This window comes from Cibotium barometz, chromosome 32 (assembly GCF_041138505.1).
Source record: "Cibotium barometz isolate CiBa-2024 chromosome 32, ASM4113850v1, whole genome shotgun sequence".
Classification (NCBI taxonomy): domain Eukaryota; kingdom Viridiplantae; phylum Streptophyta; class Polypodiopsida; order Cyatheales; family Cibotiaceae; genus Cibotium; species Cibotium barometz.
The window spans coordinates 38,241,605-38,266,411 of NC_141077.1; the positions used below are offsets into that span (position 1 = coordinate 38,241,605).

The 24,807-nt window shown below is 46.6% G+C and overlaps 1 protein-coding gene across 1 annotated transcript in view; it reads right to left on the bottom strand.

The window, feature by feature from the left end:
- Positions 1 to 333: 333 nt before the first annotated feature.
- LOC147620166 (uncharacterized) overlaps positions 334 to 24,807 on the bottom strand; it is a 75,267-nt gene continuing 50,793 nt past the window's right edge. Inside the window, exons 13-15 of the mRNA XM_086772361.1 lie at positions 6,656 to 6,768; positions 6,396 to 6,559; positions 334 to 1,101 (exon numbers count right to left, since the gene is read on the bottom strand). Coding sequence (XP_086628487.1) covers positions 849 to 1,101; positions 6,396 to 6,559; positions 6,656 to 6,768 — 530 coding nt within the window. The 3' untranslated portion in view covers positions 334 to 848. The remainder of the gene's footprint in view (positions 1,102 to 6,395; positions 6,560 to 6,655; positions 6,769 to 24,807) is intronic.

Genomic DNA, 24,807 nt, shown 5'->3' on the forward strand with positions numbered 1-24,807 from the left:
ATACACTGTGGAAGGGTTTCTTGCCCTAATCTCAGTGTGCATTTGGCTCCAGTTTTCTTTGGAAAAATGTCCACAGTTGCCAGAATATGCATCCAATTCTCAGAGTCTTCTAGTTTTAGGAGTGGGACAAATTCCAATCACGGAGAAAGATTGCAATGCATGAGCAAGACGTCGTAGATCCTACTTCCCTCCTTTCCACACGTTGGGTACTGACAATATTATATCCACTGTCAAAGATCAATAAAAACTTACAAAAAACTAATTTTGCACAAGAACGGACATTCTAACTTTGAATTGCACAACCTTCTTATTTAGAAGTGTACAAAGCACTTCAGCATGCAAACAAACTTCAAGCTTAGATGCAAGAACAAACACAAATTGACAATTGAGTCTCTAGCACTACCCATGCATTGGGCAGTCTCCCCTAGCCAATGGGAAACCTATGGTTCCATTCTTGAAGTCGTTCCGGTTTACACATTCCTGCTTCCGGTATGAGCAATGTACAGGAAATGGATGCTCAGCTTGTGATGTTCAATGACGGCACTGAAGTTACATCATGCTGGGATGTCATATATGAGCATTCCATGTCTATTTTCTCACTTGTTTACTTACGTATATAATTTACATGAAGCTTCAGTTAAGTAGCTACTTCAACTAGAATTTTCTACGCAACTAATTTCAAAAAAAAAAAATCTTGTGAAATGAAAGTTACAAATACCTGCAAAAATCTGAATGTAAGGTTCACATTTTGCCTAACAGAATCACTTATGCATTATCATTGCCACAGCACAAGTTGACTGTTATATACACAGGTCCATCTTTTAAATGAACCTTTGTGTTCAAGGTTTTCACGTAGGCTGGCTGCTAGTTGCTCCAGCAAGAAAAGTAGAGAAATGTCTATCTGTGGACATCTGCAGCTCACACTCATGCAATATTGAAGTGTTGAAGTCATCCATCTCCTCCTCTCTCTCACACAGCATTGCATGATTCGTCTCCTTTAATAAGCACTTCTTATGCATTAACTCTTCCTTGAACACATTTGAAAAACAGAGCGCAGCCTTCAAGATTTCTGGGTAGGCAGCAGTGATATGAAAATGGAGCTGTAACATACTGTTAAGGTTTCTCCCCGTGCAAAACAAGGGTCGTAATTTTAAATACAAGCTATGGGTGGACTGCGAAAAAATAATTTTACCTTTGACAATGACACCATGGAGATAGATACTAGTCCCGACAAACCCAACCCACAGAAATTTGCTATTGATATGAAAATATGAAAGTACAACCTGGAAAGGCTGAAAACTACGCAAATCAATCATGTCTAACAACAAGCAAAGAACCTAGCAACTCCATTGATCTCCTCTCCAAGTCTGCAAGAACTTTGCTGTTTCAGCAGGCTTTGAAGATGCTATTTTTACTGCAGATTTCCGGCTTGTTCAAGACTCTCAACAGCTGCACTAGTGCATCCCTACCTGTCTATACACTTAATACCCTTGTCCTTGTCCTATCAAAGAGCTCTCACAAGAGCGCGCGCACACGCACACACACAAACACAGGGACACATAAAATATGCATACATACTTACATATGCTGCTGTAACCCATTCTGTAGTATAAGTGGCATAGTTGCATGAAACAGAAATGGCTGTCTATGCAATGAAAATGGCCGTCTACAAGCGGCTTTTAACGAGGTCATGCAGGACAGGTGCTCGTCCTGAGAGACTTGCAGAGGCCCTCGTCCATCTGATCCCCAAGAAGAAGGGTTACAAATGTGAGATGCTACAATGGCACCCCATAACCCTCCTTGGTACTACTTATAAAATCCTCACCAAGGCCCTTAGTCTTCAGCTCCAGTCTCACCTCCTCGACCATATCCATGGCACCCAGCCAAGTTTTATCCGGGATAGGAGCACCCTTGACAGTCACTTTTTGGAGGCAACCACCTCGGCACGGATGCAATAGGAGGCTCTAGCAGTTCTCTTTCTTGGAATTGCATCCATAATTTACAACAGCTCATAGCATCTGCTCTTGCCACTGAGCAATTGCATGGCAAAGATCGACAAATGACCTGATTTCTTCAGTAGTCTTGGGAATGTCCCAATCCAGTATGGCTTGCACCTTTTCAAAGTCAAGGCAACCGGAAGCACTAATAACATATCCTAGGTAATGAATTTCTAATTAGCGCTCTTCTTCTTATTGATGCAAAGCTCATTGTTCCTTAAACATCGCAAGACTTTCTCCACATCGTGCACATGCTCTCCAGTGGCAAGAAAAATAAGGATCATCATTCAAAAAGATGAATACGCATTTTTCAATGAGCTCCATGAACACCCGAGACATCATCTTATTGAACGTCGCTAGTGCATTGGTGAGTCCGAATGCGAGCCGTGACCCGTCTTTGGGATGTTAGCCTAAAAGATCCGCACTTGATGGTAGCCACTCTTGAGATCTATCTTGGAAAAATACTTTGCACCATTGAGATGCTCCAGAATGTACTCAATCCTGGACATTGGGAACTTATTTTTATCGTAAGCTTATTAAGTGCCATGTAGTCCACACCATGTAGTCCACATAAACTTGCGGTCTTATCTTTCTTATGGACAACTAATATGGGCGCAAGGACGATGGCTGGATAAATCTAGCCCAGAGTAACACGGACAACTATTGTTCTAACTCTCCCTCCAATGCCTTGGACAGGTGATAGGGGAACTTACTTGGAGGCTCTACACTTGGACTAATTCAATCCGATGATCCTCAGGATGAATGGGTGGGAGTTTGGGTCCCTCAACATGATGTCTTGAAATTGTGGAAGGAGACCTACCATTCGTTGCTCTAAAGGTTTTGTTGTCTGAACAACGGACTGTTGACTACGGACATAGATCAATGCACTCACAGCTCTTTTTTTGATTGCTTGTCAGGCCTAGAGATGAGAAATGAGTGGAATTCCAAGAATGCTCCTATCCCCATGAATTATGGCACACTCATACAAAGGTGTTCCAATTCACCGCAAGGCAGTTGACATCATGCCAATGAGTTCACGCGGGCAGAACGGACATGCCCATGAGTTCACATGAGCAGGATGGAAGGGCCTCTGAGCTCATGTGAGCGAACGGATGAGCCTATGAGTTTGCGTGAGCCTGGACAGAAAGCACCTATTGGAGACCTTTTGCGGGGCATAACTATTTTGAGAGAACACACATGCAGGGCACGTGATCTATTGAAAACCTTCTCCAGGGAAGAGGTATTTGTGACATGGTGCGTGCAGAGAGGAGTTGGTCGGAGAGTCTTTAATTTCTTCAACACTTACTAGATGGCACCACAAAAGGACATGTCAATGGATGTGTCTTCAGCACCACAGGAGTCCATGTTAGTGGATGAGGATTCAGCAGAGCCAGATTTATCAGCAGCTGATTGGACAAAGGACAGAGTGTTTTCTCTAGTGTATCACAGGGTGTACCATTTCGAGTATGTTGCAGGTGTCCATAGGGAAGACCAAGTATTGGCACCCAAACGTTGGTCTAAGCTTACTGTTGGAGAAATCATAGTCAAAGAGTGTGTTCTAGTGTGTACTAGGAACTAGTCTTTGTGTGAGAGTGCCATGTGGCATATTGGGATTTATCCCATATACATTTGGTACTTTGGTGTGTGAATCCACTCTTATATGTGGATAAGATAAAGGTGCCACATGGCAACTTATCTCTGTGTGTGTGTGTGTGATTGTGTGGGTCAAAAGATAAGGCCTTCAAGCCTACAAAAGCATGTACTCGGTGTACAATACATCAATCTAATCGAGCTATCATTGAGTTCGTGCAGCACCGTCTCTCTCCTCTACAGTCGCACTCTCTCTCTCTCTCTTATCTCTCCACGTAACCATGGAGGCCCTGTTCGAGCCCCCCTAGAATCAACAAGATCCATGTTTCCAACATGGTATCAGAGCCTGATGTGCTGATAGAAGACCTGGCTGCCTGCACCTCCATCGTGATTCACCATGCTCAGCTGAGTGCTGCCAACACGCCGTCCAGGAGCCACCTCTCCCTGTGCAACTGCTCGACAACAGCTCAGGCCAGGCAGCCCACCGTGCCCTACGCCTAAGTCCGCCAGAGTCTCTCCTTCTCCACGCTCATCACCATCGACGCTGCTTAACCCTCACCTTCCAACCACCGCTTCCTTTCTTTCCTCACCGCTCACAGGCTTGCCTGCCCGCCAGTGCACCACCTGGGATATTAAGCCTTGTTTAAGGCTTATGAAAGCCTTAATATAAGGATGATCGAGCCTTACTCAAAGGCCCCGTCACAGGTTCCACAATCGAACTCGCGGCCTCTCGCAACCAAAGCGAGAATCGAACTCCTTGTGTCACCATTTGCAGCCCGTGACCGAGACCAGTGACATTATCAACAATCTTCTACAAAGGTCTACATCAACATTCAGTTCAGTATCAAATTTGGGGGTTTTCAAAATCAGGGCAAAAATTGCCTAATTAAGCCCTCCTGCATCCATAATATTTGGGGTTTTTGTAAAATTGAGCCATTAACATTAAATTAAGCCTCTGCAGTCAAGAAAATTTAGGGCTTTTTCATTTTGTGGCCAAAATCAACAAATTAAAGACCCCAGATCTGCAGTTTTGAGAGTCATGGGCTAAACGCCCTGAGTAGCTGGTCCCATGGACTTCACCGACACTATCTTCTTTGGGGCATTCTTGCCATATGCTTCTCTCCAAAGATGCAAGGATGTGCACTATTTTGTGCAGCAGCTATTTGGGAGCATCTCCCAACTTGGGGGGTTTATCTCTTTCCTATATGTTTATGTTTTTTATGTATTTGAGGTGGGTGCTCTGCCCTTGCATTATGCAAGAATGAAATAAAATGTGTTGTGTGATGGTCAATAAGGGTCCTTTGCCCTGGGTTGTCCCCCAAAAATGTGTAATGTTTTTTTACTTTGATATGATGTATTGACACCCAGTTCAAGAGTACGGGGGGTGACGGGTTATGATCAGCCCTTGCCGGTCGCAAGCTGACTGAGTAGTCACTGACACATGGGAGGTGTTGGTCAGTTGGACTGGCTCTTTGCAGTATTGCGGTGGAGGGGGGATCGGTTTACTCCTTGCGTATTGGGTCTCACACTCTTTGCTCTGAGGGGGGATGTTGGAGAAATCATAGTCAAAGAGTGTGTTCTAGTGTGTACTAGGAACTAGTCTTTGTGTGAGAGTGCCATGTGGGATATTGGGATTTATCCCATATACATTTGGTACTTTGGTGTGTGAATCCACTCTTATATGTGGATAAGTGTGCCACATGGCAACTTATCTTATATGTGGATAAGATAAGTGTGCCACATGGCAACTTATCTCTGTGTGTGTGTGATTGTGTGGGTCAAAAGATAAGGCCTTCAAGCCTACAAAAGCATGTACTTGGTGTACTTCAATACATCAATCTAATCGAGCTATCATTGAGTTCGTGCAGCACTGTCTCTCTCCTCTACAGTCCCACTCTCTCCCCCTCTCTCTCTCCCCCTCTCTCTTATCTCTCCACGTAACCATGGAGGCCCTGTTTGAGCCCCCCTGGAATCAACAAGATCCATGTTTCCAACACTTACAAGTTCCAAGAGGTATTCGTGGAGACAAGGTTGATGCAACAGTTCTGAGGAGTCTTGTGTTTCCTTTTGCTTTCTTCTTCGGCAGTCATTTGTGGGGTTTGCAAAGCCAAGGTTGCTCATCCGTAAGCAGAGATTCACATGCAGCTAGGAGTTTTTTTGGGAATGTTCTCAACAAGAGGCAGTTCTGCCAGTGCTTGCTCGTACACGAGGATGCTTTTCAAGGGTCAGCAGCTTGTTAGGAGGAGGGTGCATGATTGGCAGATTCGAACTTCCTTAGGGGGATCTGAAACTGGCGTTTTGGGGCTGAGCCCTAAGGCCAAGTGTTTAGTATTAAATGAATACCTCGGTCCTCTCCCTTGGCTTTCCTGTTTTACACTGACCACTTCAGCGCCTGCCTCAGTGCCCTAGTCCCTATTACACACACTCGCCTATGGGAGATTCCCATGATGCACGACATGTAACCTGTCATATGAAAAACGTGCATTGTTTACATTTGACTAACTCTTGTGATTATTTGATTAGACCTCTAGCCTCCAGCAAACAAATAGAGGACTCTATCGTAGTCTCTCCATTAGACCTTCTCCTTGCTCCTTTATGGAACGTAAAAAGGGCTTAAAGTCACAGATCCCAGTTATTCAAAAAACGGCAAAACCCCTGCTTGAAAGGCTTCTGCTACAACATCATACAACAACACAGTGAAATCGTAAAAAAACACTTGCCACAGCATGTTATTTCTGATGTTACTAGCTAAAGCCCAGAAAGTACACTATAAGAAAAACTAATACAACAGCTGCAGTGAAAAGGATATCATTCTCCAGCTTCATCATCAGACAGGCTTTTAGGGCTGACAAATGTTTGGAATCCTCCGCCCTTAAGATGACCATGGGAGTCTTTCCAACTGAAATGATTGTTGCGTCTGCCCACAACGCACCTTGACTGGCAACCAGCTCATGTACTGCATCATGTTTGAGCTGCCAAAGAGACCAATGTACTGATTCACACTTATATTTTACTGCTTGAGATGGATAATGAAAGGGTTGCCCCAGGGTTCAAAGCCAAGGGCCTACCTTATGCATGTCCACACGGTATTCCATCTTTAGAGTGGCCTTGATTGCATTCAAAACCTCCATATACTGCTCCTTTGAGCTTCCCTGAATCATAAAAGTGTGCTGCGGTGCCACTGCATTTTAGTATAAACATGTCAATATCAAAACTTTTTGAGAGGAAAAATATCATAATATACCATAGGAAATAGAGAAGTTACAACTTAAGGTAAAAGGCTACCATTGCCATGAGTGCATCAAGAAAACACGCAGTCACATTAAACCTTCCATTTTTGTAGGACTTCTCTTCTTACAACCCTTCAGGAAGAAACCATAAAGCAATTCATTTCTTGGAAGATTGCAGATGGCAAGAATCATAGCTTCATCCAAAGCACACCCATTGTCAAAATGAAGCTGGCAATCTATCAACTTGGCAGACACTTCAAACCTACAAGAGCTGGTTTGGAGCCCTTGGAAGCAGGCAACATCTCGCATTCTGAACAGGGCTCAAGAGTGATTTTACTTGGGATTGAGGAGCACATGTCCCATGGTTTGATGCCTTTGGAAGAAGGCTTGGGGTATGGACGAAGCGGATGGTTTGGAAGCACCGTTTGGGGGCTTGCTTGGTGATCCATTGCCTACTTCCAGTGCAGAAGAAGTATGTATGGAATGCGATACTACGGGGGCTCCACATGAGGCTCGTGAGGGGTTCAAGGATTCTGATGTGGAGTCTACAAGCTCTTTGCTCCAGGTCGAGTACCTACATAAGGATCTTGTTCACACATGTTCCTCATCCAGTATGAATTTTTTTTGTTTTTCGAGCCGGGGTCAGAGACGAACACGTTCGTTTCTGAGACTCGAACAGAGAAACCATCCAGTATGAAATCTAGCTATGATAACAAGAAACTGACGAGGACAAGGCAGCTGGTGGGTTGGTGGCACTGGTTGAACACCAATCTCCTCCAGAAGAAGAGGTTGCACCATCAAGAAGACTGACAGCATCGCTAAATAACAGACTGCCAGATCACGCACCATCATTGCCCATCCCATCACTCAACAGAAAAGAAAGCTTCTGGCCCTGCAGCTGAACAGATCCGAACTGTACATCCAAAGGGTCCTAGACATTGCACACCTTTCTAACAGCAGCCAGCTGCCCTCTTTGCAGGCTGCTCTTCCATCTAAGAGATAGAATCCAGGGGCATGATCTTGAGAGAAGGAAGGACAACTTTCTTGCTTTTAAGGAGAGTAATATTCTGTACTCAGGAGGAGATGGATGTATGTCAAAATCAAAACCTTTTTTCTTTTTGAATGAATTATGTTATACATATCTACAAGAAATCAAGAGAAGTCTTCCAAGACTTCACCTTGTTATGATACAGATGACTCCTCTAAAGTTTAATTATGATCAAGGAGCATAACTTCCTTAATCACAATGCCATTGTCAAAATGTGGCATTTTTGCATACTGCTGATCCACCAATTTTGACACAACACATTCTCCAGGATAAGATCACGTTGAAGGAAGAAAGACATGTGTTGGCCTAGCGACCTGTCCTGAAGAGCCCAGAAGCGGCCACCAGCCCAATAAAGCATCTGAAGGATTGATAGCAATAGAATAATCCTGGCCCACATGCCCCTCTACAAGTGAATCAAGGTCAATGACCTTGGCCTCACCCTCCAAGTGAGAACCCTTGGTAGAGGTACCCAATTTTTTCCCTTCCACACCCTCCATCTCAATAGACATTCCATATGACCCGCTGCTACAGTTGTTGGTGCTGACCCCCTTCGAGGTCTGAAACAGCATTCCAATTTCATCCTCTAGCATACATGATTCCTCTGCAACTGCTTGAATTACTGGTGTGCCCATCTCACAAAAAGAGTCAGTGTCTACCACGTCAAAAGGCAAAAGATACTTATCCAGATTCCAATACCTGCACCGCCTCACCAAGCAATACCAATGATGCATCTACTGGCTGATCCAATGGTGGGGTAAACCAAAAACACTCACAACATGCAACACAGCTCAAGCACAATAGAAGACAATGCTGGAGAGAACAACAGTATTTTGCACTAGGCTAAGATACAAGGATGGTTGCATTCCACACCATGCACTTGTGCAAAGGGAGCTTAGATAGCTGTTAGAACTGCTACGCGCGTGCATGTGGCTGTAACGTAAGGGATAAACACAGTCGTGATTGATGAACTGTGTAGAGATGGGCCTTATAGACCTAAAGATGCACGGAAACCATGACTAGAGCACGTAGGCCCATGGTCATAGTCAGTGCCATGTAGACTCCACCCATAAAGAACTATTAAAATTGCTACACAATAACCCCACCTCCCACAATCATCCGGGCTCATCTTGGGCCCCACAATGTCAAGACACGGTGTCCAAGAGTTGACTCTGCTTACCGTGTTGTGTCCCATTTTCTGGCTAATGGTCCACACCTGCTTGCATCCTATCTGGCAATTGCCACACGTACCAATACCATCGGATCAGTAAAGGTGTTTAAACCAAGCTTATGTGTCTAATTGCTGGTGACTCCTCATAATGGAGGCCTTACAAAGCATGAGCTAACTAAACCCATTACAAAATAGAGTGAGGGTAGACGTTCATATCTAACATCCACTACTAACACCTTGAGAGCAGCAGTGTCAATGTCCTCCATCAGAACTACTAACTGCTCAATAATTTTATAACCTACTAGCTCTCTCATCATTCATGCCTACCCCCCCCCCCCCCCCCCCCAAAAAAAAGACCTCTAAACCCAGAAATCCGCCTTGACTATGGATCATCCTGCATCAAGAGCACTTCATGCCATTTCAAACCCTGCAAACTGGGTAGAGCATGTTATGCATAGGTTAGGCCTACAAGCCCATACTGCATCTATGTTCAAAGTTAAGATGTCGAGAAGAGAACAAACAGATAAGCAAGCTTATCAAGCCACTGGGTTAAAATCACACAAATCTGAAATTTCCATTCCTTTGAGGACCTCTTTAGTTCTTAGAAGTTTCTTCAGAAAAAAGGAGAGCATCCAAAATTGCCCGCCACCATGGGTGGACAGAATCTTATAGAGTGATGTTGGCACTTTGGAGGGTGCTAGGGGCAGCTGCATGGAGAGAGAGAAAGAAAGAAAGAAAGAAAGTTATATTAACGTCTATGGAAGACCCCAAGGGCCTATGAGACCAAAAGTAATACAATGGTACCATGGATATACTGAGCCATGGAAAACTGAAAGAAAAAGTAAAATGAAAACATCTGACAGTACATATGATCAGCAGATGATCCTGTGTAGAGTGAGATATTCTGTGATCAGCTAATGACGATACCCGCCTCAATCTAATGGTGGAGTGAATGTCAAGCCTCTATGATGGGATCATGACATGTCGGCGGAGAACCTCACGAATCTGTCTCTGTGTGGTGGAGGGTCCTGATGCTCTGGGTCGCGGACGTCTAGCTCGCAGAATGGATCGAGCTCTCGCACTAAGAACTCCTCTAGGGCGTGGAGCTGGAGCATGGGTACGGGTGGTGGGCTCTGATGTCGTAGTAGAGGAACTGTTGTGGGCAGTGGATTTTGATGTGGATGTATGTACCACAAAGAAATCTGTGAAGGCTCTCTGTGAGGTGTCCTGTCGGAGCCGGGGTTGTCTCTCAGCATGCTGTCTCAACACTACATCCATGTGTCGTCTGAGCTCCATCAAGTACATGCCCAAGCACCTCTGATCCTCAAACTGTATCACGCATGTGAGTGGGCTGAATCCCTCTCAGAAAAGGCAGTGGAATCTCCCCTGTATCTCATAGTAAGCCGAGCAACTGAGCATATAATGGGCCTCATCCTCTACTGCTCATGTGATGCATACTGTGCATGTCCTCTCCTCATGTGGGATATCCTTAGCTCTGCCAGTCTCTACTCTGAGGCGGTGGGAGGATACCCTAAGCTAGCGGTGTATCTGTATGTATCCCGAGATCTCAAAGAATCCATCCTCGGAGAGTCTCAAGAAGTGATCTCTGTAGAACTCACACTTCTTACCAGTCTCTGACGGAGACACCCATGTCTGGTGTATGTGTAGCCCGAGTAGATCTAACTGGATAATCCGGTTGATCTCTTGACGTGAGAGATCAAGGTATGGGGAATCCAAGATATACTGAAACGGGGGGAGACGGTCCATCTGTACGCCATGTGCATGAAACCACTCAACTACCTCAGAGTACCATGCATGTGTCGGTAATGGTGGTGGCCGTGTCACTAAGGAGGAGGGCAATCCAGCTCGTCTCACTCGCACTCTCTCCCTCTCGCCGTATAATTGCACAGAGGACTCTAGTGCTAGCTGTGGGAGGCGATCTTTGTCAAGCGTGTATACATGCTGAATATAAGTGACAGTCTGAAAAAGGGCATCTATAACCAGTGGGACCACCCCAAACTCTGCATGTAGAATGTCATGTGGTACAGATGGGTTATTCTTGATCATGCGTGACAACATCATCACCTATAGCCTCTCTATGCTCCTCCAGTGATCCTTCCCTAGGCCTGGCCCCCAAAGGGCTACACCATACAGAGCTGCTGGTCATACTAGAGTATCAAAGAGCCAGCACTTAGTGCGGGGTTCTTGGAAATGTGCCTAGAAACACTGTCTCTCCATACGGGCTAGCGAGGCGTGCCCCCTCGCAAGTCAGTCAGTGGCAACTATCTCATCAATGTATAGGCCAAAGAGTGTAGGTGAGAGAAGGCAGCCTTGCTTAACCCCAATAGTGCTACATATATCTCCCGAGGTCCCACCGGGTGCACGTACTCAGCTGAGTACTGCCTCATATAGTGCCATCACACCCCATATCATCTATCATCTCATGTGAGAACTAGAGCTCTTGTAAGCACCCTATCAGACGAGATCGAGGGACGGAGTCAAAGGCTTTGCGGAAATCCACAAAGCAGCAATACACATGTCTCTTTGAGGACCTTGCCTCCTCTATGATAGCCCGTAAAGTAAAGATATAGTCCAACGTGGAGAAGTTTCTCTTGAAGCCTGCCTGGCCTAATGCTCAATTTCCCATCCTCTCTACCATAGAGCTCATCATGTCCTCTACTACTGTCTCATAGATTTTGGCCATTGTGTTACCAATCATGATAGTCCTGTAGTTATCTCGGTCCGTGGGATCTCCTGCGTTGTGGATGGGGACAATCGTGTTGGTAGTCCAATAGGGTGGGAAGCCTTCACAGAGTGCTCTGTTAAAAAGACCGGCAAGAATGGGAGCCAATACGTGGTGCCCATGGGCAAAATGTTCCACGCGTAGATCCTCATGATCTTTTGCTCTCCCATTATGCAGCTTTTTAAGAGCCCTAGTGACATTGGGGGAATCAAAGAGATGAGATGATGTAGGCCTAGGGATGTGTGACATTTGTGGTATAGGCTGGTTTGGCACATCAAACATCTGTCGTGCATAGGCTTCCCAAAAGCTAGGATCTGTGATAGGTGTAGGTGCTCTTTTTTCTTTCAGAATGCGCCAAGCTTCTGAGTTGTTCTTGCTCAAAAAGAGCTGGTATAACTCATGTTCTCGTCTGGCGAGAAATGCCCGTTTCTTTCGGCGAGTGAATGTACGGAAGATGCGTTGCATCTTATGTGCTGAAATCAGCCCATGTTCCCTCTCGCCTAAGAGGCGAAGCTTGGTGGTTTTGCACTCTTCATCATACCATCCATTCTAGGGTTGGGATCCCAGTGTGGCAAACTTGTTGTGGAGCATGTGGTGTAGGGGAAGCTGGCGTGGACGGAGTCATGGATGATGGAGGAAAGTTGGGATGTGATGGTGGAGATCGAGAGGGATAAATCGAGAGCTGAAATGTGGCGGGAGAGGTGGTCCTCATAGATGTGGTCAAGATCATGATGGAAATGAATCGGGGTTAAGGTGGTGACAAGGGGTGTGGGTGTGGGCGGTAAGGTGGGGCATGAGATCATGAAAGAAAGTACTGCGTGGTCAGCTAGTATGGGGGGAGAAGGGATGGTGAAGTCTGAGATGTGTGGTATAAGAGCAGGAGATCCCATGAGGTAATCCACTGTACTAGTGCCTCCCCCATGCGGAAAAGATGTAAGGTTGTTCGACTGCGGCCATTTGGACAACCCATTATATATAACTAGCTCTTGCATAGCCCCCATTTCCAAGAAGTGTCTACCATATGATGTTGCATTCCCCATATCTTGCTTGGCCCTCTAGAGGCCCATCTCAGCCAAGTCAATTTCTGACAACATAATGGCATCTCCCTGGAAGTTATATGTCTGCACTTCTTCCCCTTTTCTCAGTGCATTATAGTCCCCTAATAGGAGGACCTCTCCTTGCTGGGAGAACTCTGCAATGTCTGCAAATAATGGCGCATAGGGGGTCTCCCCTTTCTTTGTCAACCTGCATGCATATTCTGATTTCTCTGGTGGGAAGTAGCATACTGCAATATGCATCACTCTCAAGCCGGGCCTGGCTAATCGCATCCACATATAATGAGCCTCCTCATCGTGTCTAACCATTGTGAGCATGCCTCTCACATGAGGGCGAAACAAGCATGCCACTCCTCCCGAGCCACGCACCCCCCCCCCCCAATGGTGCGTGTTCGTCCTCTGAAAGCTGATTCCCATGTATAACCCTCCACTTTGGGTAGCCCTTTCTCAGGACTTTGATGCATTTCTGTGTAGAAGATAATATCCCTATCTGTGTAAGTCTCTGTGAAGCCTCATGTGTCTGACCATAAGAGTTCCATTGCAATTCCATACTCCCATCCTCAATGCATCTATGGTCTCCTAGGCCCCACACCATCATGTGGGGCGTGGAGAGAGAAAATGAAATGAAATGATATATTAACGTCTCTAAGAGGCCATAATGGCCTATGAGACCAAAACTAAGAGTACACCTGAAGTTGGTGTCTCATCAAAGAGAACAACCAAATGAAACTGAAAAGTACAATAAAATGACTACCTTACAGTTATAAGAACTGTAAGTAAGACTCCGAGATGATACCGAGTAGAAAATACTGAAAAATGTATATCAAGTAGATCCATGTATGCTGATCAATTGAAGTGTTGCCCTCTCCTCAGATCAAATATCTCCACCTTGGGGCTGCCTAGAATGGAGAGGTCGTCGAAGCGAGGTAGGCGCCTCTGATGCCGAGTAATAATGGCTCTGATCTGGCGATGTTGAGGATGCCGTGGTCGGGATCCTGGTGGGCGTGGCCGATGAGCACGACATAAGACGACTGCTCTATCAATGGTGATTCTCTGGGAGCGTGGCTGGTATCTTAATGGCCCGATGGAGGAGGTAGCAGGAGGTGTGTGGGCTGGGCTGCTAGTGCTGGTGCTGAAGAAATCTGTCAAGATCCTCTGTCTAGGTACATCATGGCTCGGTCTCCTGACTGCCGAGAGTGCCTCTCTGTGTCTCTTGAGCTCAAGTAGGAACAATACCAGGCATCTCTGATCCTCAAACTCCATGACCCTGCGTAAGGCCCAAAACCCTCTTGGAAGAGGCAGTGATATCTCCCTTGGATCTCATAATAGACCGTACATCGGCAAATGGGTAGCATAGCTCACAAATGCAGTCATCAGAGATCTGATGCACATATCACCCTGTCTCAATCCGCAGCTTGTGTGATGAGGTCCAGATCTACCTGGAATAGGGCCTCGGTCACTACTGGTGTGACATCCAACTCAGCCCGAACAATCTCATGTCGTACCGATGATTTTCTCCAAATCATGCGGACAATCATATCATTAGTGGTCTCTCCATATGCCTCCATCCCTCATCCGTCCCTCTCTGAGATTTGTGATGTATGCTGGCCCCCCAAATTGTAGCTCCGTACAGGAGGGTCGGTGTGAAAAGTATACCAAGTAGCCACAATTTGGTGAGCGGTTCCTGAAACTGGATGTGTGCACACTGCCTCTCAAGTACCCACAAGGCTGCATGCCCTCAAGCTAATCCAGCTGTGCTGCTGCCTCCTTCAATGAGAAATGCGGTCCTGTGAAAGTAACTCCCAAATAGACATATGACCTGACGTACTCAATCGGCTCCCCTCAGAAAGTGAATTGATACTTTGATCTCGTTACCCATGCCTGTGCGGTGTTAAACACCATAACCTTGGTTTTCCCAAGGTTCACTATCATATCTCTATCTGCATAGAATGCCTGTAATGCATCCAAATGTCTCTGTAATCCCTCCAGAGAGTTTGAGATTAGAACAATATCATCTGCATATAACAAAATGGGTATCAACACCCCTGCCAGGCATGCCCCTGGGCCTCCCAATCTATCTACATAATCGGAGACCACATCCATGTACAGCCCAAAGAGGGTGGGTGATAGCGGGCATCCCTACTTCACCCCTATCATGATGGTCACCATATCAGATATCATATAGTCTGCCTAGAGCTCGGACTCTTCCTGTCACAGACTCATACAAAGCATATATGCCCCACTACATATCCTCAGGTACCCCAATGTCCTGCAATCTGTACATAAGCCTAGCACGTGGTACGGTATCGAAGGCTTTGTGTAAGTCCACAAAGCAACAATATATCCTTCTCTTCTGTGCCCTGCCCTCTTCAATAAGTGCCTGAAGTGTAAGTATGTGATCCAAGGTAGTAAATCTCTCCTGAAGCCGGCCAGTCCCTGTGCTCAGTGACCATGCCTCTTTGCCCAGCGGCTCAGCTCATAGAGCCATATAGTTTGGCCAAGTAATGACCAATCATGATCGTCCTATAGTTGCCTGGTACCATAGGGTCCCCACTCTTAAAGAGTGGTACAATGGTATGCTCTATCCAGCTTGCCGGGAAGCCCTCACAAATGGCACGATTAAACACATGTACAATTAGCGGAGCCAGAGTACCACACGCATATGAGAAGTGCTCTCCAACTAGCCCATCATGATCCTATGCCTTTCCATTCTGTAACCTATCTACCGCATCTAGCACCATCTGCATAGTAAAAAAAAGGTGCTGCTAGCCGGTCTAGCTCCTAGTCGAGGGGGGGTGGGGGGCTGTCCTTGTGCATCATACAACTCTCTAGCATAAGCATGCCATGCCTCAGGTGTAGTAATCGGAGTACCAAGCTGTCTCTCCTAAAACATCTTCCATGCCCTCTTGTTGTCCTTCCCCAGGAAGAGTTGGTAGATCTCCTCCTCACTAAGCCAGGTAGGCTTGTTTCTTCCTCCGCACAAGGCGCCGAAAGATCATCCTGGCATGTCTATGTGTGTGAGTCCCAATGGCAATCTCATGCTGTAGCTATGCCCGTGTCTTGCAACACTCATCATCATACCAACTAATCTGTGAGGCAGTGCTGCTGGGGGTGGGGGGGGGGTGGGGGAGCGATCATAGTGCAAGGAAACACATATGAGGCGGATGCATGTAGTACACTTGCCAATCCTCTCATAATCTCATCCAGAGGGCTATGTGGGTCTAAAGCAAACAAGCCATCAGATACTGCATCTCGGTAAACCCCAATTGTCTCACATGTAAACTGATATCTCGGGTACCTAGGTAGATGAGTGGCTGGCCCATCTCTCGGGGATCTACCTACTAGTGTGAAACTCAGGTATGCATGATCGTCTGCTATGCCAATGGGCCAACTAGAAATCGTGAAATCCCGCACGTCACGTATCAATGAAGGAGATCCCATCAAGTAGTCCACTGTGCTCGGTCCCCCTTTAGAATTCCAACATGTGAGAGCATTTGATCCCTGCCATCTCGATAGGCCATTGTATATGACCAACCCATGTGCACTCCCGAGTGTGAGAAAATGCCTGCCATAATCTGTAATCTCCCCCTCATCCTGTCCTGATCTCTGCAACCCTACATCCTCTGCCATGATCTCCCAGTACATAGCCTCATGAGTATCATACAGCTCTGTCTGCTCTGTGCCTGTACGTGCATCAAAGTCTCCCAATAGTAATATGTCTCCCATGCTGGCAAACCTCATGATATCATCATAATATCATAAAGTGGCGTATAGGGCGACTCTCTTTATGGTGCAAACCTGGAGTTGGCTGGGGGAAAGTAGCATACCGCCACATATAGCTCACGGAGCCCTTCTCTGCATACTCGGACCCACATGTACCTCGCATCTGCATATCTATGTACCACATGTATTTTGTCACGAAGCTCCTCCCTGAAAAGTACTGCCACTCCTCCAAATCCTCTGGTACCTCCCACTATGCGTGGCTGAGGGCGGAACACTAATTCCCATCTATAACCCCGCACATCAGGAAGTAATATCACTGATGGGTCTTCATATACATAGCAATATCACTGTGTCTGAGAGTATCCTCAAAGTATCCTGCATCTGTTCTAAGGGCACCATTGCAGTTCCACACCGTGAATCGCAAGGTCTCATAGGCCACGCACCGTCAGGCAGGCCGCCTCTCCATAATGACGACTCGACCATCTCTGTATACCGCCCGTTTCTCCTCTTTCCTTGTCTCAAGCATACGCAGCATGTGTTCCTTCCGGTGTGCTATCTGTGCCGGTGTAAGGTCCTCATCCAAATAAATATTTTCCCCCTTAAGGGCCATCCTTTTGGAGAGGAATGCCTTCTTCTTCTCCAAGTCACCAAACCTAATGATCAATATCTTCACCCTGGTTTCATCTCCGCCTACTCACCATGCTCCAGCAATGGGTACATCAGTGGCTCCAATTTTTGTTGCAAGAGCTTTTGCATCCTCTTGGGGATTCCCCTTATCTTCCCAACCAACTACGCGTACATGTAAGGCACGTGCCCGTCTCTTGGCTTCCTCTTCCAATCTAGCATTCATCACCTCTACTTTATTGACTGGTGTATCCTTATGCTTCTTATACTACTTCAATCCATGGGCTTACTTCCTCAATTTGTTTCTTTGTGGCGTGGCAATTTCAGCCCATGAATGCATTTCCTTCTCACCCGCAGCCACTTTTACCTTACATGATTCCAAAGTGTTTTGCATTTCTATGATGTCTTTTTCACGGTCAGCCATACATGTCTTCAAGGTGCCTTCGTACGACGCAACCGTTGTGCCAATCTCCCGGAGCACGTCATCCTTCCATTTCTGCATCTCTTTTTTCATTTTCACGTACATCAAAGCTTGGGCTAATTCCATCTCAACCCGTACTTGGGCTTGCATTTCTCCCTTCATTTGGGCCTATATCTCTTCCTTCAGCGTTTCGTATATCACTTTCTTTTGGGCATGCATCTGCTCAGTCCATTCCTTTTCAAGCTCCTGTTCCATGGTGCTCATCTATGTCCTTATGTGCAGCTGTATCTCCTCATAAAGGGCCTCATCTCGTCGGGCCATCTTTGCAAGCCTTTGTGAGCCAGGGGACATGATCCCTTCCCTCAGTCTTCTACGGTAGGCATTGGTGCCTTCGTGGGGGTGTGAAAGATGGTTTCACCATCCTGTTCTCCCTCCCGAGATTGAGACATGTTTCCCCCTAGTTGCTGCCTTGGGGGCCTGAGCAAGGAAGGGTGGGTGGGAAAAGGGGGGCGGACTGCCTACGCACAGAACAGGACACATGGCAAGCCGGCACGCTGCGCGCAGATGGGTGCGACAGGCGGGCAGAGGGCACGGGCAGAACAGGACACATGGCAAGCCGGCACGCTGCGCGCAGATGGGTGCGACAGGCGGGCAGAGGGCACGCGCAGAACAGGAAACATGGCAAGCCGGCACGCTGCGCGCAGATGGGTGCGACAGGCGGGCAGAGGGCACGCGCAGGTGCCAGGGCGGAGAGGCATGCTACATCACGAGCAGGGCAAAAAGAGAGACCACCAACGCGTAGCGCGAGCAGGGAGGAGGGGCCTGGAGAGAGAGAGAGAGAGAGAGAGAGAGAGAGAGAGAGAGAGAGAGAGAGAGAGAGAGGGTGGCGCGTAGGTGGGCGCTTTTTCAGGATATGTGTTTGCAGGAGCAACCTTGGGTATTCATGGCTCGTGACTTGATTGAGTTGGAGGGATTGTCACATGGACGGACACGTGTGCAGGCTTCATGGTGGGACATTGTGAATGCGGCTCATCCTGTCCGTATTCGCTCATCTCACATTTTATCGCATATTCTCCTTTCTTGGCATGAAGTTCTACTGTTGGCTCAGTGGGATCCTGGTCATGAAAGACTACTTTTGAACTCTTTGCAGTTCGAAACATTTGTGGAGTCACGTGTCATTGTTTGGCCAGACAGAGATGCTTCACGCATACGACTCAACCGCATGGTCAGGTTAGGCTTGGTTAGAATCCGAGATGCTGTGATACCTGGTCGTGACAGGCCATATTCTTTTCGTCATATTCGGCAGCACTTTAAGGTTCCTCGGACATTTCAGCCACTATGGGTTGACATCATGCATGCAGTTGAGCCTTTTACTCCATTGCCTCGGCCATCTGCAGATCAGCCTTGGCTAGATTGGGCACTATGTAAATCTAGTGACTTGATATCACTTTCAGCTAGCCAGGTCTATCATAAGCTCTAAGCTCGTATCAGAGAAAGATTGGGTTTCAGCCAAGGCCAATAAGGTGTGGGTATTGCACAAGTCTAAATCATGGTGGTAGAAAACTCTTATGCGTGATTGGCAATCTAAACTCCCTTACCAAGGTAACGTTTTCATTTGGAGGATGTTGGTGGGAGGGTTACCTACACGGGATCAACTCAGCCGTCGTAAAATTACATTGGTCTCTTGCTTCTTCTGCACGACATGCACTGAAACAGTTATGCATCTGTTCATGAGTTGTCCAGTGGCCCGTCAGATTTGGTCTTTTGTCTCTTCGCGTTTGGGAGGCAGTAGAGAGATCTACTGTTTCGGCTCATCAGTGGATATTTGGGATTTGTCCTCAAGTCATTACTTCGGACAGTCACCTTGTGATATTCCATTTCCTTAGATGGACAGGACTTTGGCATATTTGGACTACACGGAATGGGTTTATCTTTGATTCCTTGTCTGGAATACATGGGCACATTCTACGTATCCGCGGTTTGCTGCTTTGGCAGTTTTCTTCTCTTCTCTCAGCTCAGCTACTGGATGCAAATGTTATTTCGTTATGGTCTACGGTGGCTCGGCTGGCTCATCTTTGATGCTTTTATCTGGGATGCTTATTTGGCTAGGAGGCTTTCTTATTAGTGTACAGGTTTGCATGGTCATGATCCTTTAGAGGATCTTTTGTGGGGGTTTTTTTGGGGCCATAGGTTCTGTGTGAGCCATGTGGCTGATGTCCATTTTTACATATAATATAAAACACCATTTCACGAAAGAGAGAGAGAGAGAGAGAGAGAGAGAGAGAGAGAGAGCAACGTAGAGAGAAAGCAATAAGGGGAGCAGCGTGGAGAGAGAGCAACGAGAGGGGAGCAATGTGAAGAGAGAAAAGAGCACAGCGTGGAGAGAGAGAGAGAGAGAGAGAGAGGGAGAGTGGCTGCATGGAGAGAGAGAGAGAGAGAGAGAGAGAGAGAGAGGCAGCAGGAAGTCCCTTTGATATGTCCGTGAGTGTGCGGCAGGTGATGGTGAGGAGATCGTCATCTATCCTACCCCCGATTGGACTGTTGTTGGCGAAGGCCTTCACTCCATCGTAGCTCCAACGCAGTCGTCACCCCCAGCAGATAGTCGCCATCAACAGGCCGTTCAGCAGAGATACACTTGCCCTTTGTGTGATCGACATCCTTGCAGAGAAGACAACATACCGCCTTTCGTTATCAGTGGAGCTGCTTGCAACAAGAGGTATTACTGTAAATACAGCAGGTACACTAGGGTTTCTAGCAAGTACTGCAGGTTCAGTAGGGTTTCCAGCAGGTGCTGCAGTACAGTAGGGGTTCCTCGAGGTACAATAGTTTCCGCAAGTACTGCAGGTACAGAAGAGTTTCCAGCTGCCGGTACTGTAGGTACAGTAGGGTTTCTAGCAGGTGACTTGCAGGTACAGTAGGGTTTCAGCAGGTGGTACAGAAGAGTTTCCAGCCAGTACTGCAGGTACAGTAGGGTTTCAGCAGGTACTGCAGGTACAGAAGAGTTTCCAGCCAGCACTGTAGCAGGTGCTGAATTTGGGTTTGAGAGAACGAGTTTTCTTTGCTTTTGTACATGGATTTGGATGATCCGGCTGCTGCTGTTGGCGACATGGCTGCCAATAGCCTTAACATGGATCTTATTGAGGAGATGATCGAGAAGGATGTGGGTTATGCTTCAGATGCCTCAGAGCAACAAAAACGTCAAAGGCTTGATGTTGATGTAAGCTATACTCCGGTGAATGTTGGAAAGAATGCAGAGGAAAGTTCTCAGGCACCTTCTCCGGAGTTTGCACGTTTGCTGCAGATCACTGGTGAGCTTCTGCAAGAATATGTGAAGGCAAATAGCGTGCAAATGGCTGCAGTGGATAATAGTGGTGTGGCTGATGTATGCATGGAGACTCCTTTGTTGCTACAACAGCTAGCAGATTTTCATGATCGTGCTGCTATCTTTTTCTTTACAAGGCGTATTCCATTGTTGCCTCGTCTTAGAGCATGGCTGGGCCGCTTGGTGTCGCCTGAGGCACTTGAGGAGATTTACGATGGTCCGAGAGGCTTTTATGAAATACTTTTTCGCACTTCGGAAGCCCGTAGGGCAGTCTTGGAGCAGGTGCCACTTTTTTTGGATGGGCAGTTGGTTCATGTGGTTCCGTGGAAGCCTATGGCAGAGTACCAAGATATGTTGCGCCAGGCTTGCCCAGTTTGGGTTGAAGTGAAACAATTCCCACCAATATTTTGGCGTGTTTTACCAAGTCTCATGCGAGGTATCGGTGATGTCTTGGTGGTGCCTCGAATGACATCTAGAAACCGAAATCGTCTATGCATGTTGTGGAATACTGGGAGACCTAGGCCGACACATTTGCGTGTCAATATGGCTGGGCTGCAACCTTTAATGTATGAATTGAGGTGGGATACATTTGCTGGCCACTGTTTCAAATGTGGTGAGATGGGCCACTTTGTCTCCGAATGTCCTAAGAAAGAACAAGTTGCTGCTACAAAGGATATCCTTGATGGGCAGTTGCCCGTGGAAGATGAGCATGATGCTCCTTCACATGATGCCCAACACATGGATGTACATGTGGATGTTCAGAATGAGGTTGAGCAGCCATGGGTGGAAGTACGTGGTAAAAAGACACGATTTGTTGCCCCGCGGGGGGATTTCTCAGATGCTGTTTGGCGGGGGCCTTTGCGTGCTCATCAGGGGCCTTTACATACATATGCTCGTCGCCCTTTGGGTTCAGGTGCCCAGCAACAGACCAGGATTGAGAGGCCGGGAGGCCAACTTTCTCAGGGTACAGGGCCTCTTGGGGTGGATAGAGTAGAACGCTATCCTATTAGAAATCGCCTAACAAAAGAAGCACAACAACAATTGCCTCTTGTGTTTGGTTCGAAGGGTGAGGTCATCTCGCCATGGGATGGTCATTACCCTTTGACACGTGCTCGGGAACTCCAAGGGCAATCTGAGATCACAAATACCATGTCTAAAAATGCAATGCTTCAAAAGGTTCGTGATTTGGCAGATTGTCCTGGGCCTAGTACACGGCCTTGTTGATTCCTTTTCTGGGAAGGCTTATGAAAATTGTACAATGGAATGTAAAGGGTATTTCTTCGCGCCAAAAGCAGTTCAGGCTTTGGCGTACAACTTTTTGTCATGGTTGGGATGTTTTGTGTGCAGTTGAACATAAGCAGCATAAGTTGGCTGGCAAAGCCTATGTATATAAGGGATTTCATGTTTTCTACAGCGGACATCCTGCTTCGCAGTCAGGTGTTATGTTTGCTGTTCGTTCGCAGTTTCAGCCTTCTCTTGTGATTCAAGATGTTCATGGAAGATTTCTAGTGATACAGATTGTTTGGGATGATACGCATTTATGGTTGTTAGGGGTGTATGCTCCAAATAATGCTCGTGCACGCCGTTTGCTGTGGAATGACTTGTGTGCTCTTTCAATCTCTCATCCTGGCTTTGTGATGGGGGACTTTAATATGTGTGTCTCCAGGGAGCAAGCCACGTCGCCTCATTCTGTAATGGATGGCCCGGAGAGAAAGGCGTGGGAAGCTTTTGCAGCAAGGTCGCTAAAACAAGACATGTGGTCTTGGTTGCATTCAGATGAAAGGGGTTACACTTATGCCTCACAACAGTTTCGGGGCACTTATGCTAGATTGGATAGGATGTATATTTTACATCAAGATCTCTTTTTGCCAGAGGTTCTTACTATGATGGTTGATCAGCAACAGGTGTTGGCCGCTTGTGTTTGAAATGGTCTATCATCCTGTGGATGCATATAAAGGCTTGTTGGGACGCTTGCCTTTGCGCTTAAATCACACTTTTTTGGAGCATGAAGTTTTTGATGTTTATATGCGTCAGTTGATACGACATTTCTCCACAAGAGTGTCCATGGCTGATTATCATGCTTGGCCAGTGTTCCTTACCAACACTCGGAAATTAGCACGTCATTATGGTCTTGCTAATGCCTCTATACAAAAACAGCATGTGGCCCTCCTTGAGTCGCTTTTAAAGGGCTTGCAGGCATTCATGTTTACTGACTCTATGGATGCTGAAGTTGTGGATGCCATAGAATGGCTGAAAAAGGAGCTATCTAGGGTGCAGGAAGCACAATATGTTCGCTTTAAACTACTTGCACATCTTGATGCTTTGCGGGATGCTAACTGTCAATCTCATCGCTTCTATGATAAGTTGCATCAAAAACATATGTGTGAGAATATTGTTAGGCTGATGGATGCCAAAGGCAACCTTGTTACTCAACCTTCTGAGGTTATTCAGCATTGCATCAGGTTTTATGAAGATTTGCTTGCCCCTCGAGAGGATGTCTCACCGGCTGTCCTGGCTGCAAGGGAGTCATTGTTTGCTGAAGTACGATATCAAGTTGACCCTGATGTGGCGGTTCAGCTTGATGCTCCTGTTACTCAAGGGGAAGTGGAAGCTGTTCTCTCCAAACTTCCCATGGGAAAGAGCCCTGGTTGGGATGGTTTGACAAATGAGTTTTTCCGAAAATATGCTGATCAGCTTGCAGAGCCTTTGACGCTTATTTGTCAAAGGGTTTGGGATGAGGGATATATGCCTGCCGATTGGAAGTTGGGCATACTTCGTTTGTTGCCCAAAGTCCCTTCGCCTACTTCTTTGGCTCAATGGCGCCCGATCTCACTTATGGGTATTATGTATAAAATCTTTACAAAGATTTTTGCCAATCGCTTGCAGAAGGTGCTTCCTACTCTTGTTCATCCGTATCAATATGGATTTGTGCATGGCAAGAATATTTTGCATAATATTCTTAATGTTCAAATTGGAGTGGATTATGCCAAGGCAAAGAAGCAAGAGATTGTGATGGTGTAGCTGGATCTTGAAAAAGCTTTTGATCATGTCAGCTGGTCTTTCCTTTCTCAGTTAATGACAGCCATGGGCTTTGGTCCCAAAATGGCTAATTTGGTGCATTTACTTGGCTCTGGCTCTATCACGCAAATTATGCTCAATGGAGGACTTTCGGATGGTATTTCTCTCACCCGTTCTCTCCGGCAGGGCTGTCCTCTTAGCCCTCTTTTCTTTGCCATTGCCACTCATCCTATGTTATCTCGCCTAGATGCTATGGCATCGCATGGTGAAGTGGTTGGTTTGCATCTCCCTCATGGCAAGCAATTGGTTGCTCAAGCCCTTGCGGATGATACTTTTATGTTTCTCAGGGCCGAAAAAGCCAATATAGATCGAGCAATGGAAGCTTGGAATAATTTTGCATTGGCTTCTGGGCTGAAAATAAATTCATCAAAATCAGCCCTCATTGTATGCACGGAATTTGATCTTGAGGGATTAGGGTGGCAAGGCCGTGTGGTGCATACAGGAGACATTGTTCGTCATCTTGGATATCCGGTGGGTGTGGATGTGGACCCCCAAGCGCTTCTTGCTTGGATTTCTGCTCGGATCTCAGATAAATTTGTGTATTGGAAAGCTCAAGGGTGGCCTATGCATGTGAGGGTTAAGGTAGCTCAGGTTATTATGCTTAGCATGATTTCCTATTTTTTACCTTTGCTACCTTGGACGCACAAATCTCTCATCCGTTTGGTTGCTCCCATTCGGTTTATGCTATGGAAGAGGCAAGGAAATATTATGGGTCAAACATGGATAGCTTGGAATCACATTACGACGCCCAAAAGAATGGGTGGGGCTGCTTTACTGGATGTCCGCTTGCATATGGTGGCGCGTAGGT